Here is a 17,175-nt window from a genome sequence, read left to right as displayed (position 1 = left end):
AAGATAGCAACATATTAGTAAGAACTCCCTTTGAAATAAGTATATATATTTTAAAAAGTGTTGTTTTTATACCCAGAAATTCTAACTTCGTGCTTTTTGGACTAATACACTTGAGAGTAAAGATACCACCTCTGTGAGTCTGCTCATTGCTTTTGCCTCAAAATATTACATTTCTGGCCTCTGTTTCTTTCAGATTCCTCTGGTTCCCTCTGAGCCAAGCTGTTTACAGTTTGCCAGTGACCTTGTGGGCTTAGCAGTTATGTCCTATCATCCAGAATTACCTATCCAGTTATGGCAGAGACTTTCCTTTTATTAAACAAAGTTCATAATCACCCAGGAGAGGGACGTTTCGCATTCTGAATCCTTAAAATCATGCTTTCTTAAGTTAAATGGCATGTTAGGAGTATTTCTGATATAAAATTGGAAACTCGGATACCAGAAGGCATTGCTTATCTTTGTAAATACACATGTTCCAATTAAAATAGGTACTAAAATATTTTGGTGGCACTTCAAAACTCCCAATTTAGATTTAATTTAGATTAAAACACTTACTCTTTTTAATAAAGTTATAAAATTGATTATTAAAATTGCCTATTGGAGATTAAAAGCAGCGGAACGTTTATTTTCCTTACAAAACAATTTAGTCTTCAATAAGTCTGATTATATTAATCAATTATGCTATTAAAATACAACTGCCATATTAAATCTGACTCATTTGTCATGACAGTTTCTATAATTATAAAAATTATACCTAGCTGCTTATATAGTCATAATCCTGCAATAAATATAAATAATTGCCTCTATTAATTCATTTTTGCAGTTACTGTCTATTAAATTCCCAGTTACATAGCAATTTGGCGACCTTCATTTAAAATCCTCCTAAATCTTTGTTGTTCCATTTGACTGCCAAAGCTCCGCAAATGCACCTCCTACTGTTGATTCCAGAAACCAATTTAAGAATAAAATGGTTTTTAAATACAAATATTTAAAAAGTTCATTTAGGCTTGAGGTTTGAAGCTTTCAAGGAAAAAAAAATGTCCTAGTATTTCAGTTTGAAAAATTCTACTTAAGACCTTTGAACTAAACCCAAAGTACCAGAATGTATAGCTGATACACAACTGTTTTTTTTCATAGGTGTGGATGAGGTCACCATCGTCAACATTTTGACTAACCGCAGCAATGCACAGAGACAGGATATCGCCTTCGCCTACCAGAGAAGGACCAAAAAGGTATGGGTCATTTCAGGGATGGAGGGCATGCCGTGTTGAATTTAATTTCCTTGGCCATTGCGTTTTCTTTTTGCGGATTATGGCTTTCACCAGCTAGGACCTTTGGGAATGCTTGCATGTCCAAGATTTCCCTCTTATGTCCTTGTAAGGGTTACTCCTCTTGTCCATGTGGGAGCTCATACATAAAGATAACACCCTTTATTCCAACCCTCTCTTACTCCATCTCAGCCTATGTGAAAGGAGCAGTTCTGGGAAGGGAAAGTTAGGAAGGAACAGAGAATAATAGAGTGCTTACCATGTGCCAGGCACTGTGTTCAGTTCTCTTGTTTCATCTTTATGACTTCTGATGGCTCTTGATATGATGTTTCTAATTTAATTTCAGGACTATTGCCTCCTGAGTACTGATGGTAACACATTCCTCTCATTCTAAAAAAAAAAAAAAAAAAAAAAACACTCAAATTCTTAAGAGTTTTGCAACAAATGGGCTTCCATTGGTAGTACATCGGGTCTACCAGGCTATCTTCAGCATGCCATGCTCTACTATTTAAAGAATCTTTGTGTGCTTTTTCCCTTCATTTGTCCACTGGTGGTTAAAGAGCAACCAGCACTTGTTCATCCTTTATTTTGTTGCAGTGTTAGGAAATTTTATTTTTAAGGATGTGCTGCTTTATTTTTAACTTCTTGCTATTAAAAGCTTTTGATTTATTCTTGGACAGTGCAGTGAGAGTGGCTTCCTGCAGCTCCTGTTTGACTTAGGGCTTTCACTTAGAGCTACAGTAGAGGTGAACTGGAAGGATTCTGGAAGAGAATTTCTGTTCTTGGGATTGACATGACCACCAGGGTCCTAGGAGTTGCAGGTCAAGCCTTTCTGTAGCTCCTTCCTTCACCCTCTGAAACAGTTGGAAAGGACAGAAATAGGAAAGCAGCTGGCTTCTTTCATCTCATGTGCATTACAATTCTTCTTCCACTAGATTTATATTAATCTTCTGTGGTGAAGCATGGAGGGGAGTGTTTTATTTCTGCACTTTCCCCAAAGGATTTATGAGCCAGCAGAGCCAAGTTTCTGTTGGAACAGAAGGTCCACCACTTTGGACAGTAGACGAATAATTGCTCATTCAGCTGTCACTTACAGAGTGGGGTCTTGGAACACACTTGTGTATACACAAACACAGAGGCCCCAGTCTCGATTTCAAATTAGGTAGGAAGAGAATAAAGCTCCCATGTACCCTGTTGGAAGGAATGTATTACCAGAATTGTGGTGGGGTTCAGCAACTGCCCAGGCTTGGCTATGTGATGGGGACAGCTCACTGTCCTGCTGATTCTTGAGGACTCACAGCCTTGGGCCAGGGAGAGTCATCCTTCACAGAAAGAGAGAGCCTCTGAAGGAAATCTCAGAAGCAGAGCCATCTGAGTTGTTTGCTGCAGAGTTCTATGGGGAGATGGACTGAGGCTGCCCAGGTGGTGAGCTTGAAGACCCGGGCGCAGCCAGCAGATGTGGAGAGGAGCTGGAGTGGAGAGAGGACTGATTTTCTGTTTCTTTCATGTTTAAGCAGATGCCAGGTGTGAGGTGTTCCTATATCAAGAATGGTTGTGTTTTATTTATCATTTTTGGAATTTTTGCTAAGTGCAAAGCCTTGTGGTGAACATTAGAAGAAACAGGAAGTTGTACGCCCATGAGGAGTTCAGAATAGACCTGGAAGAAGTCAAATAGGTGCCCAAATGCTATTCGAGGTCTGAGCAGAGAATGGGTAGTGGGGAGTGTCAAAGGTAGGCTAAGTTTGGAATCACCTAACCTCAAAGTTCCAAATTGGAAAACTGGTGTTATAATTAGGAGGTGGTGCTTTGAAAATCTAAGTGTGTTCTTAGCACATGGGGAAGCTGGAGAAAGTAGGTGGCCAAAAGCATCGGGCCTGATGATTTCTCAGATCCATGTCAATTCTAATCATCTTGACATGGATGAATGATTTGAGAAGATAATCTCTGAAGCGGGCTGCACATCACCTGCAGAGCTTGCAGGTTACCTCCACGGGCTGAACATCATCGATTTTGAGGGCACCATTGGAAAGCAGATGGGAAAGAAAGTAGGGAGGAAAAAAAAAAGGAAAAAAATAAAAAGAAAGAGGATTAAAATGGTAGAGCTAGCTATGACCCACTGCCCATGGTTTGTAGAATATTTAATCCCTGAGGAAGCATCTTTAAAAGCCATAGGGAATTAGGTGCTGCCTCAGACCTCTGACTTAAAATAACGCGTTCTTGGTGACACACAATCAAGAAACAATCCACAGCAGGCAAGTGAAGGGGAGTCTGGGGGGTTTAGTTCCCATCAACACCATCCTGATTCAGTATGGACAAGTCGGTGTTTCCTCAGTAGCAGTTGAAGCGTTTTGTACAGGGAAGCTTCATAACCCCACTGCTGCCACGTTTGGGGTCTGTGATTCTTCTGGAAGTTTTGAGGCACGCCCCCTGTAAGAGCTGCAGACAGACCTTCTGTTGTAGGATCTCAGCAGGTCACGAGGAGGACTCTCACCCCAGGAGGGTTTCCTTTCTAACCACCTCCTTCCTGGCAGGGGCCTCACACCAGAACCTGCCTTGTCTTCCACAGGGTATTGTGGTGCCGTCATGCTCAGAGTTCTTTTCTTTTTCTCTGTTTATTTTTTGTGTGTTGTGTTTTTTGTTGTTGTTGTTGTTGTTCATAATCATGAACCCATTAAATGTACAGATCAATGGGCACCTCTGTGACATAAACATGCATATATCCCTAATGCCCTCTCCTGCCCTCCCCTCTCATCCTGAAGCTTTCTGAGGAATTGCTTGCCATTCTAGTTTCCTTTTCACGATTAGGAGAAGGCAAAATCAGCTTGGGTTTTAATGGGTGCAAAACCTGATAGCTAGGGTTCTGGGTCTGACAAAGGGAATGCGGTAGAGGGAGTTTGACCTAGGACTCCAGAGTGGTCAGAGTCCTCTTACTTTGGTTTTTCTCTCCAGTTTTAAAGTGAATATTGGTTACCATGTTTGCTATGTGATTGCTGTTTTTCTAAAGGAACTTGCATCAGCACTGAAATCAGCCTTATCTGGCCACCTGGAGACTGTGATTTTGGGCCTATTGAAGACACCTGCTCAGTATGATGCTTCCGAGCTGAAAGCTTCCATGAAGGTAAACACGTGTGAGATGTTAGCTCTGTCAAATCTGCCATTAATATTTGTGAATTACAGCTATTTGAGTGTAATTAGGTGATTTTCAGTTTTGTTGAATTCTCATTTGGATTTTTTTTTTTTTTTAATGAACTGAAGCTATAAGTTTCAGGATTTGTACCAAAAATATTTCATTTACTTTTTTTAAGACTGCAAAGAAATTTCATGATGCTGAGAAGTCAGTTACCAGCTGCTACGACTTGGCACCTGGGCGATTGGAATGCCATTTGGGAAAACTACTTCCTTGATTACACTTCCTCCTTAAGAAAGATATGTTGTGATATTAAGGAGAAAGAAGAACTCGTAGCTTTTGTTAAGCAGAGCTTGCAAATTCTGCCCATGCACTTGTGAGCGTTTCTTCCTCTGCCCTTCTCCCTGTCATGTCCCATTGTTTGTTTCAAATTCTGACAAAATCAGAACAGCATAGTACGCATGAGGAGTGATTTCATTCAGATTGTGAAAGGTATCTGTGTTTAGTTCAAAGTCTTTCAATAATATTATATCTCTTACGTTTTTCAAAGTTATCTCAAACTTGTAATTTTAGGTAAATTAGCAAAAATGCTAGGTTGTAACCCCTCTGAATTTTGTGTATCCCTAAAGTACCAAATATTTAAGTGTAATGGACGCATAAACATATGCAACAGCAAAGCCCTGGACCCTTTTCAGTGTGTTTGCATGCAACACTTTGAGTAATCTGCTACTGCCCCCTGCTGGCACAACTGGGAAAAGCCTCCATAGCTGGGGATTGCCTTAGTTCTTTATCCTAAGTCTGTATTTTCTGTGATGCTACTGTTTCTGAATTATGAACTGAGCTAGAAGCCTGCCAGCCAAGCTAATGTCCCAGTTCATTTGTCATCCTTTCCCCAGAGAGCACCTCAGGATGAGGCTGCTTCACACGCATTTCCAGGTCCCTGGGACTTCATAGCTCAGGGCTGCTTCAAGATCTGTTGTTAAAATCCCTTTCTTTCAGTTCTTCATGAAGCTTAGCTCAAGCTACTCTTTGTTAATGTGGACTTGATCTGAGTTTTCTCAGCTGTTTATACTGCAGGGAAGGTATAATCAAGAATGACGATGTGCTAACAACACTTAATGAAATGGCTTGATAAGACAGCACTGCTGCAACCGAGGCTTTGGACCTTTGGAGCCATGTTGGCCTCTCCAAGGTTTCTGCTGACCTTCAACACTCAGATCAGATTATCATATTTTCATCAAGAATCCATTTAGTTGTGATTTCCTGTGATTTTACTAGGAACTATTACTAGGTTTAGTGACTTGAAACAGACCTGTCTGAGCTGTCAGTCACTGTTGTAATCTATGTAATTGGACCCCATGAAGAGTGCTTTAACTGCTAAATCTTTGACCTTGTGCCAGTTCTTCCATTAGCTATCATAGTTGAGTACCCTTCTGAAATCCATAAAGTTTGAAGTGATATTAACTGAACTATTCTTTTTTAAAATAAATAAATAAATAAGTCTGTTTTGACTTCTGGCAATACCAATAGCAGTATCTGCCATGTTACAGAGAAATTGCCCTTGTGATAGGAATCCTGGGCAATCTAGGGAAACTTTGGGCCAAGTTATGGAAATTACCAAGGTCACCTTCAAATGTAGAGATCAAAACACTTGAAATTTCTCAGATAGTAACACTGGCATATCATTGGTGGGAGGAAACAAACCTTTCATTACTCACCTATCTTTCCTTTCTAAAGTGTCGGGGTATAGCATTTCTTTTAACACATGAGTTGCTTTTAGACTGTATTTCAATCATCCTTGAAACTGCCCCTCCCTATAATATTCAAAGATCCTCAGTAGTCATTTCACAGCATCTATGTACAATGTGGTATGGACCTTTTGCTAACAAGGGAAGGATTCTTGGCTTTGCTGGAACCTCTACACATCATGATAAAAGCCCTGGAGGAAGAGCCATTGGCTCAAAGATTAGATTAAGAATAAAATTCAAAATTAACCATTCACCTGAGGCTTAGCTTAGATTATACATACTACTTTTTCAAGGGCATATAAACCCTAATAAGTTTAATTAATAGCTGACACATTTTTCGTGTGGATAAGTAAGTTTCTTATTGTATTAACACCTTATAATTGATTTACATTTTAAACAGTTGTAATTCTACTTAGTTCAAAGTGATATTTCCATATTCGGAAAGACAAGTATTAGAGAATCCTGATTATTAAATCTTGACTTTGATCATGAAGCCAGCTTTGAAATACATGTTTCATTGAGTCCTTTCAAGCTATCTGGCACACTCAAAATTGTATATATTAAATTTGAATTAATCACTCATCAAATTCTTATTCCTTAATAAAGTGTTGGTGTCGAGGTTTATTTGGCACTTCATTATTTCCTTTTGCTTCTCTAAAATGCCCGAAGAGTGCATAATAATCAAGCAAAAATGGAAGTACAAGAATGAAATTTTTAACATTAACCCAATTTTACATTTCAAAGAAGAGAAGTTAAAAATTTTATCTTAACTGTACCTTTCTCTGGCAAGAAGGACTTATTCTAATCTACCATTGGTGTCCACAAATGACAACATCAAATTTCTATGTTCCTTTATTTTAGATTAGTGAGAAGGGTTGTTAATGAAGATAGTTCTTTCCCATTTATTAAAGCTGTGAGTGGTTATGGTAGAAATTAAAAAGTAAAGAAAACTAGGAAGAAGAAAGAGTTATTTTATCAACCTGTCATCAAAGGACAGCTACTTTTAACATTCCCACACATTTGAAAGTAATTTTAACATAGTTGAACTCAAACATGCCACTCATGCCATCTTGTGCTCTGGGGAGGTATTTTTTAAAGGAATAGGAAAATGCCATTGTTTTGTTGAAGACTATAGTACAGGTTGCTGTGTAGGCATGTGGAAAGGAAAATGCCAACAGACCCAATCCATGTTTGAAGTTTACCTGATGGAGATGAGAGAAGGAGGCCAGTGATGAGGAAGATGGCTGATGACTGTGCTTCTTGGTTCACAGGGGCTGGGAACTGACGAGGACTCCCTCATCGAGATCATCTGCTCAAGAACCAACCAGGAGCTCCAGGAAATTAACAGAGTCTACAAGGAAAGTGAGTAGCCCTGTTTCTGTGATCCATCTTCTCAGCTGAGTTTCTATGACTCCCTCATGGCCACCCCAGTCAGTGTTTGGGAGCGGGTGCTGGGATTGTGAACACATAGCAGGAGCTGCCATGTTGGCCTTCCCGGTGAGGCTGGGCATGGTCCAGGCCCCTCTCCTCCACCTCCTTGTTGACCATGTTTTTAGCTTTTTTTTTTTTTGGTATCAGGGATTGAACTCAGAGGCACTCAACCACTCAGCCACATCCCCAGCTCTATTTTGTATTTTATTTAGAGACAGGGTCTCACTGAGTTGCTTAGCACCTTGCTAAGGCTGGCTTTGAACTCATGATCCTCCTGCCTCACGCCCCCGCCCCCCAACCCTGAGCCACTGGGATTACAGGCATGCACCACTGTGCCTGGCTGCTTGTGGTTTTTTTTGTTCATTTGTTTGTTTTGTTTCATATATATATATATATATATTTTTTTTTTTTTTAATTTTTATTTTTTTTGTAGCTGTAGATGGACAGCATGCCTTTATTTTAATTGCTGTTTTTTGTATAGGGCGCTAAGGATCAAACCCAATACCTCACCCATGCCAGGCAAGCACTCTGCCACTGAGCCCCAGTCCCAGCCCAACTGTTTTGTTTTGTTTTAAAATATTTTTAGTTGTAGAAGGACACAATACTTTTTTATTTATTTTTATGTGGTGCTGAGGATCGAACCCAGTGTCTCACATGTGTTAGGCAAGCACTGTACCACTGAACCACAACCTCAGCCTCCTGTGTTGATTATTACATTTTACTAGAACTTTTGCAAAAGGATAAATAGGAGGGAAAGGGTAGAAAAAAATTACTTCTAAAAAAGATCTGATAGGGAGAAGAAAGTACTATATACATATGTCATGTATTGAGTACTATCTATTCTGTGCTCAAAAGGCTACCAGCTCTGGACTAGGGATCACTCACGACTTACTGCAAGAGACCCATGAACCTCATAGCAATCTGGGAGACAGTGTGTAAATTAAACAAGACAGCCTACCTTGCTACTGTATTTCAGTATGGGTATTATTTTGAATAATGAAATATAAATCTATTTAAAAGTATTATTTGATTTTTACTGGGTTTTGCCATGGTGCATTTTCTCAATTCATGGATTATTACAAGGGTATGAACGTGTGTGTGTTACCCTACAAATGTTTTGTTGTTTGAAAATGAGTATTCATAATTGAGATGGTTGGGAGCCAGTATTTTAACTATAAAAGAGTTCCCTGATCAAAGTGAGTACTGAAGAACCCTGGCTTGATTTAGACCTGTTTATCCCTTGTCCCTGGTGACTCCAGCTCTGACGTTATGGGAGCCAATATCATTCTTGAGAGTGTGCCCCCAGTTTGGGTTTCAGAAGCACAGGTGCCTCCTGCCGATACAGCTGTTCCTGCTTTTGAGGCTTAGTCGCTGTGGGGGGTTATAGGGGTGGGCGGCTGGTTGGCTGCGTAGGCAGAAAGCATCACACTAGATGTGTTGTTTTCCAAGTGTACAAGACTGATCTGGAGAAGGACATTGTCTCCGACACATCTGGTGACTTCCGCAAGCTGATGGTTGCCCTCGCAAAGGTGGGTTTCTGGGTTTATTTCACCGGCCTTGCTTCCTCCCAAGGCAAGTCACATACCTCATTTTATACTTGAGAACAAATTAACTAAATCCTCTGTGCCTGCATCAGAAATTCTGCTGCATTTCCGACAGTGGGTTTGCACTGTTGCTGCCGAGTTGTCATTTTTGGATAATAGGATTTCTTATCCTGAGAAACCGCATGGACAACTGGACTTTGGGGGCCAGAGGAGGAATAGGCAGTTCTCAAGTTCTGGCCTGGATTTATGTGCCAAGTGTCTCCATGTGACTTAGGGAAGGTCACTTTGCCTCTATCTGTGGCCGCACAGGACTCATTGGGAAGTGACTCTCTGTATCTCTCATTTCCCACTTCTTAATGAGAGCATTTGTCCCTGCAGTCCTTTGTCTGGGTTGGGGTGGTCTTTGTGGAACTGATTGCTAATGATGACACATTAACATGGATGAAAGGTGCTTCCCCTGACTCTTAAGTTCTGGCCATGTGCCACTTAATGCCTGCGTCAGGGGAGAAGGAAATTCTGTTCTCTGGGAACCCTGATGGCAAATGACTGATCAGCGTGCTGCACCCTGGCCCACTCCCATCTCTGTTATTACAACAACTCCCCTGCTCTCTTCATCTGCCACCACCCTGTGCACTGCTACCCTCAGATCGTTATGAAATTCACTTTCACATTTTATCCCCTGATCGGAACCTGTTTCTGTTGCATCAAATTCAGACCCCCAGCTGCCCTCACCCTGGGCCTCTCCGCCTCCATCCTCGTCACTGGGATTCTCTCTAACTCTGCTCTGTTCCCACCTGTGCTGTCCCTCTTATGGGGAATGGCTTCCTGCCTCCTTTCACTCATCACTCAGGGTTCAGCCTTAGCCACACCCCATTATCCCCAGACCTGCTGACTCTGCTTTCTGAAGAGTTCTCCTTTCTTTTGCATTCCTGGTCACCTGAGTGCCCGAGAGTATTGTCTTACCCTGTGTTCCATACTTCATTCTCCATCCGATTGCAAGGTCCCTGAAGGAAAGAATTAAATGTCTTCAGCTCTTCTTGGGGGAGGTGGATCCTGCAAGGTGCACAGCCAGGCCTGGGTTCTGAGGGGGCTGAGGATGGCGAGGTGCTCAGACTTTTCACCTCCCTGGACTGCCTCACCCTCCTTGGTCTTGTCTGGACTCAAAGTGAAAAGAAAAAGTGTAAGTGGGTGTTCGTATAGGAAATTAAATAGTGACTTACACGGGTTGGGGGAAAAACAAGTTTCAGTTTTAAAATACACAAAGGAATAGATTTGATGTTCTTATTTTGTCCCCCTAGGGTAGAAGAGCAGAGGATGGCTCTGTCATTGATTACGAACTGATAGACCAAGATGCCCGGGTAAGTACCAAGCTCTATGGTTTAGATTCCTATTTTTTTTATAAATCTCTGGAGAGTCTGTATAATCATCTGTTTTCTGTGTAACTGATTATCTCAAAACTTAGGGATGTGAAACAACAAACAGTTATTATCTCTCAGTTTCCGTGGGTTAGGAATTGGGGAGTGGCTTGGCCAGGTGGCTCAGGCTCAGGGTCTCTTGTGAAGTTGCAGATGAAATGTTGGCCACGGCTGTGATTGCCCGGGGGTCTCACAGGCTCAGGGGGATCTCTTCTTAGACTGCCCACCCTTGCGGCTATTGGCAGGAGGCCTTAGCATCTCCCCACTGGGCTCTCTCCAGGGGTGCCTGAGTGTCCTTATAACATGCAGCTGGTTTTCTCCTGAGTGAGTGATCCAAGCGCCCAAGAGCCAGGAGGAAGCCCCAGTGCCTTTGATAACCCAGTCTCAGGAATCACACACTGTCCCTCTGTCATAGTTTTTTCATTAAAAGTAAGTTCCTGAGTCTAGCTTACAGTCAGTAGGTGGAGAATTTGCTTCCACCTGTGGAAGAGAGGAACTTGAAAGAATCTGTGGCCATGTTTTAAACCCACAGCAGTCTGAGAATGAGAGTTTCTCCTTCACTTTCTGAGGGGATTATTTTTTAGGATGTATTTCCTTTAATGTTGGTAGTAATTACCAGATCAGTAGTTGACTCAGTCACCCCCATTCAGGCTTTGCTTGTCTGGAAGCACCAGCTTCTGCCGGGTGGGATACACACCAACAGAGTGAGCACTTGGGGAAGCAGACGGTGGTAAAGGCACAGCCAGGGATGGGGAGTCTTTCTGCTCCGCTGTGGTGGGAGCAGTGGAGAGCTACAGAGGTCTGTCCTCTTTTCTGGCTGAAAAGAACTTTGCCATAATCACTGAGAACTATTCGTGAAGCTGATGTAGATTCCTCTAAACTATATGCTATATCTAGGGGGTCAACTGTTAGCTCAAAGTGTGCCATAAAAGTTATAGAAAAAATTAATTTGAATTCATTTTCGTTTTAAAATTCAGAATATGCTGGGTAGCATGTTTAACAAGAGGTGGAGAGGGGTTTTAAATCAGTAATAGAAATTGGGTTTTGCAGATTATGGAGAATCAATGAATGAGTCTCTCTCCATATAGAAGCCTTTCTTCCTCACCTTCGGCCATTCTTACCTTTACTTATGGCCCTTAAATTTTCCTGGAAACTGAAAAATGAGATTGAAATGGCTCCTTTTCTGCTCCATTATTTAGTGAGTTTCTTGGATGGGGCTGCCTTCTTTTAGTAGAATCTCTCAGTCCCTCTTAATATGAAAAGCTCTCAGCCTTTCCCTTCATGTTCAAAGAAGGAGACGTGTACAGCACCAGCCTCATGAACAATCTGCATTCTTACTTTGTGTCTGTCTGTGTCTAATGAAGATGGCTATAAGACTCTTGACCTAAATGGTACATTTTTGGTCAAGTCTGTAAGGGCACCCTTTCTCATTTGGCATTTTGAACGTGCAGCTCTTTGGATATTTTTACATGACATTTCTCTTGACCTTTTTTTGGATCATATAGTTAACTTTTCCTTGTTGGCTTTGCTTGTAGGATCTCTATGATGCTGGAGTGAAGAGGAAAGGAACCGATGTTCCCAAGTGGATCAGCATCATGACTGAGCGGAGTGTGTGCCATCTCCAAAAAGGTGGGTGCTGTGCTGAAGAGGTCTTGTCACCCTAGGGCTCTGAGCTGGGCTGGGTGGTGTCCATCCTGGGGCTCAGGTCTGCAAGAATAAGACTCACTCTCTGCTTGGCCCTCCCATCGGCTCTCTGGATTTCTTTCACCAAATCCATTTGCCTTTCTCTGTCATCTGGAGCCTTCTCTCTCCCAAATGTCATCATATTTGGCACTGAGTTTGCTTCTCTTCCTTGTTTGAGGAACATTTTATCTTGACATATTTGTTGAAACAGAGGGCTTGGCTGGGTGCTTTGTATTCTTTCTCAAGGCTTCCAGATAGAAAGGGTTCCACTCACGGGAGATGGACATGCTACAATCTGTGACCTGGGACATGCCATTCAGGACAGGTGCATGACCTGCTGCTCTAAAGTAGACTGGTGCAGTGCTGGCTCTGGTCCACCATGGCAACCTCTAGCTGCCCAAGACACTACCTATGATCAACCTCATTCTTTCTTTATTGTGGTGCCTAGCCATGTGGGTGACCATTGCAGCACTGACCAGTGGCTCTGACATAATGATGATTTGTGGCTTTTCCTTAGTATTTGATAGGTATAAGAGCTACAGCCCTTATGACATGTTGGAGAGCATCAAGAAGGAGGTCAAAGGAGACCTGGAAAATGCTTTCCTGAACCTGGGTAAGCAGTCATCCCTAGTGGACACCAACTTTCAGTGAACAGTATGGAATCAGAAGGAATGAATGGCCATCCTCTTAACTCAAGTGCATGTGGGAAGAGTGGTGTCTAGACGTGATTTGAATAGTTTTGTAATCTTAATTCTTCAGCGTAAAGATGCAAAACTGAAGAACAGCTTCACTTGGTAGAACAGAGTTGGCAGGAAGAATAAGGCAAGAGAAGAGGGGGCTGTGGTGGAGAAATTCACATGCATGCTTGGGTTTCTGCAGCCCTCAGAAGTGCCCTGGTTGAAAACCACAGCAGAGCTTAGTAGTTCAGAGGATTGCAGTTTCCCTTAACCTTTTGCATCCTGCAGCCCACGTCTGCTGCATCAGGTCATTTCTGGAAGGTGCCCTGGGGTCAGGGCATCATTTCCTCCTGGAGAAGGTGAGATGAGCACTGCACCTCTGATGCCCTTTCTTTTCTCCACAGTTCAGTGCATTCAGAACAAGCCCCTGTACTTTGCTGATCGGCTGTACGACTCCATGAAGGTAAGGGCAACTGGCCAAGAAGCCCATGTTCCCACGTGATTCTTATTTTATGCCCTAAACTAAATCTCCTTGACTGGTGGATGGAGGGAGGGACCCCAGTGTCTGGAAGCAAGAGCACACTAGTCAGCTCTGGTTACATTTGACAGGTGAGAAAAGCACAAGTCCTTCCTCTCTGAACTGCTTGAACATGTGTTTGGGTTCAGGGAGAAAATAAGTGCCCCTGGAGGGAGGAAGTGCTAAGGGGTGGTGCTGTCTGGTTCTTGCAGGTGGTGCGGTTCAGTAATTTCCTGCTGTTACCCCCAGAGGAAAGACAGGCGAGGACAGGAGTAGTAGTGAGCACCCCCTATGCCATAGCCATTGTGTCCCTGCAAGGTTTATATTCTTTAAAGATGAGGGGACTGGAGCTCATGAAGCCTCAGTCTGCTTGAAGTTTTGCAGCAGATCTACACCTGTCTGACTCCAAAGCCAGATCTGCGAGTCTCCGTGAATTAACCATCTCTTCCCATAGACCCATCCCATTTTTCTTTCCTTGGACATGCCACATGGACATGCCTCCAGACCTTTGCTGCTTCTCCCTGGAGCACCTTCCTTGTCCATGCTGCTTCTCTGTCATTTCTACTTGAGTTCCATGTCAGATGTGACCCTTTCCTTGATGCTCTCAGCCTGAGGCTCTGGAAGTACACTCAGGGGTCCTTACTGTCTCTACCATTCGCATTGGCACAGAACCATGAGAAAGATGTGTGGCAAGTCCTTTCCAAGCCCCCCGAGAGGCAACAACCTTTTGTCATGTACCTAAGGGTGCAGGCTTCTTGAGCTGAGCTTTGTAAGAATAGGTGCTCCGTAGACATTTATTGAATGGACAGAGTAAGTTTTGTGCTGATTAAATCTTGGTGTGTTTGGAATTCCAAGATGATCTTTGTTTCTTGAGGAAAAAGTTCCACAATTGTGTTTTCAATCTCTCAGGCAGCCTCAAGAAGCAGGAGTGTGCCAGAAAACATATTAGATGCTTTTTAAGTGATAACATTGTCGGGGGATTTAACTTGGAATATCAACTTGATTTTCAGGGCAAAGGGACTCGTGATAAGGTCCTGATTAGAATCATGGTGTCCCGCAGTGAAGTGGACATGTTGAAAATTAGGTCTGAATTCAAGAGAAAGTACGGCAAGTCCCTGTACTACTACATCCAGGTAAGACCCATGGTGTTAGGTTGGCCCTGCCTGGCCATCCAAAGGGCTTAGGGTCCCCAGGCAGCTTGCCACCCCAGGCAGCTAGCCAATTTTTCTGTTTTCTAAGTCTCTGGGGAAGAGATGTTGGTCACCAAATATCAGGAATTCACTTTGAGAGGCACCCTTTATGATTTGTCCTGGATTCTGTAGAAACAGGCCAGTATTTTATATTTCCCATGTCTGTTACTCTACGATGATAATGGTGTCCATCAGGATGATCCTACAAGAGTTGGTGACATCCTGAAGAAACTTTGAACACCAATTAAAGTTTGTATTCTGTTGTATTTCTACAAGAATATTTATTGAAAAATTGTCAGAAAATCATGACAGCATTCATTTACTTAGAACTCCTGTCTCTTCATTCCGTTTGGTCTCTGTCCATTTTAGAGTGATGGAACATTGGTATAAAGTGATTGCATTCATAGTGGTGCCACTATGCCTAGATCAGACAAACTTGACAAATCCCTTTTTAAAAGGTTCTGAAATTTCTAAAGGCATGTATATGGTTACTAAGGATATATCTTGAGGTGGGTTCGGTCAACCTAGGCTTCTTAGGGCATGTGTTTAAAATTGAGGGACCAGTTAGGTTCTTGGTAATTGTTTCCTTACCTCACTAGCACATTTCCTTGTGACTTTAGAGTCCATGACATAGCAGTGAGGAGGAAAGGTCCCCAGTTCTCTGTGGGAGGGTTGAGGAACGAGAGGCACAGGGAACTCTTTGCAGGACCTCACTGCAGGCAGAGCTACGACTCTTCTCTGCCCTTGGGATTGTATTTGGAAGTCTCCCAAGCACCTTTTCCACCTGCACTCCCAGGGGGCCTGTCAGAGCTGTGGCCCTCTAGTGTCTGCACGCAGAAAGAACCTGCAGAATCCTTCTTGGGTCATGGGAGAAACTCACCTGTGCTCCAGGGCTGCTCGCAGGTTTCTGTGGAGTTGGGTCTTTTTCCTGATAGAGCATTTCTCTTTTCTCCATGGCCACTTGTAGCAAGACACCAAGGGCGACTACCAGAAGGCACTGCTGTACCTGTGCGGTGGAGATGACTGAAGCGCGGCAGGGTGAAGCACCCAGAAACGGCGTCCCCTGTGCTCCCACCTAACCTTCTAGAGTATCAGCTTGCGACTAACAGACCCCTGTCTCCTCCCTGTGAAGATAATGTCTGCCTTGCCCCCGCCCCCTTACTTTAGTTGCCTAAGCGTTGCCTGGCTTTCCCACCCGTCCTCTCCTTTAAGCCAAAGAAAAGAACATTCCAAGGATTTGGAAGTGAAGTCTATGATGTGAAACACTTTGCCTCTTGTGTATTGTGTCGTGAATAAACCGAGTTTTTACTTTAGAAACAAACACTTTGTTGGCCATGCTTTCCATTTAATGGTTTAAAAGTCACGCATGCTTAGGATCCTTTTGTTCAATGGGTGAGCCTGTCCCTAAAGGAAGAGGGAGAACTGAGCCGTCTGATTCAGTAGACACGATCCAGATGTGGCTCTTTAAGTAGAAGTGAATTTAAATCATACAAAATTAAAAATTTAGTTCTTCTTTCATGCTATCCACATATCAAATGCCTTGTATCCACCTGTGGTGAACAGATCGTATACTGGATATTGCCTGGGGGGAGCATTTCCATTATAACAGAACCTTCTGTAAGCAGCACTTTCTGCCCTGGAGATGGGAGGACCTGTGGAGGGAATACCCCCCCCCCCCAGTGACTCCTCACCTGCCCAGCTTTTTATAGGTAAATTAGGTGAAAACAAGTATCTTGGTGGCATCAAACTGGGGAGCAAGTGGGGAGGTGGATTCTGCTTAGCAAATATTGTTAACATTTCTAGACATCAAAATAAATAGTATCCTGCCCCCACTTCAAGAACTCAGTGCCAGTGGGTTCGGCTACAGCCTTCCTGTAAAGGGCTAACAAGTGAATTGAGAGCACAGAAAGGAAGCTAATGTCTTTGAGTGGGTGGGCTGGGAAAGATGAAGTGAGAGGAGGCATATCAGCTGTGCCCTAAAATCTCACATGAAGTTTTAGAGCTGGGAATAAGCTCTCCATGCGGGTTCTTAAGGTTCAGATAATGGATAATTATCATTCCTATGACTGGGACACCTTCCAAAAGGTACAGTGACCACATAGAGGGAAGACCATGATTACCTCTCACTGCTCTCCCCTTCCAGCCAGTGGCCTGGTCAGTGGTGTCTGGTATGTCCTTGCACAAATAGAGTCTGCATATATGCATGTATGTGTGTATATGTGTTTACCTATGCTTACGAATGTGAAGGTGCTGTTTGTAAGCTGCTAACCCAGGACCCTGCAGACTTCTTTTCTGAGTACTTTTCTGAGTAGAGTAAGACTAGGGGAAGTGGTGACACCTCCCACGCCCTTCCACATCAGAGGATGCTGAGTCGACTGCTAAATCTTGGTACCTGGCTGAGGTAGAGCAAGCTCAGCAGTCTGCAGGGACTAGGGAGGTAATGGAAATATGTGAAATGGGCTGGATGGACAGACGTGGGGAGTCTAGAGAGGTGGAGGATGCCTGCCCCACTTAAGGCATCCAAATTCAATTAAAACAACAGCAGCAACTGTGTCCCCCAAACCAAATAACCGTGAGC

General features: G+C 43.0%; 1 protein-coding gene across 1 annotated transcript in view; it reads left to right on the top strand.

The window, feature by feature from the left end:
* Anxa2 (annexin A2) overlaps nt 1–15,918 on the top strand; it is a 40,260-nt gene extending 24,342 nt beyond the window's left edge. The window contains exons 4-13 of the mRNA XM_076850876.2: nt 1,135–1,229; nt 4,270–4,383; nt 7,412–7,502; nt 9,021–9,100; nt 10,414–10,473; nt 12,066–12,159; nt 12,731–12,826; nt 13,295–13,353; nt 14,418–14,540; nt 15,565–15,918. Coding sequence (XP_076706991.1) covers nt 1,135–1,229; nt 4,270–4,383; nt 7,412–7,502; nt 9,021–9,100; nt 10,414–10,473; nt 12,066–12,159; nt 12,731–12,826; nt 13,295–13,353; nt 14,418–14,540; nt 15,565–15,624 — 872 coding nt within the window. The 3' untranslated portion in view covers nt 15,625–15,918. The remainder of the gene's footprint in view (nt 1–1,134; nt 1,230–4,269; nt 4,384–7,411; nt 7,503–9,020; nt 9,101–10,413; nt 10,474–12,065; nt 12,160–12,730; nt 12,827–13,294; nt 13,354–14,417; nt 14,541–15,564) is intronic.
* The last annotated feature ends 1,257 nt before the right edge of the window (nt 15,919–17,175 follow it).

Source organism: Callospermophilus lateralis, chromosome 3 (assembly GCF_048772815.1).
Source record: "Callospermophilus lateralis isolate mCalLat2 chromosome 3, mCalLat2.hap1, whole genome shotgun sequence".
Taxonomy (NCBI): domain Eukaryota; kingdom Metazoa; phylum Chordata; class Mammalia; order Rodentia; family Sciuridae; genus Callospermophilus; species Callospermophilus lateralis.
Note: the sequence above shows the minus strand (reverse complement) of the source record. Positions and strands in the feature narration are given on the sequence as shown.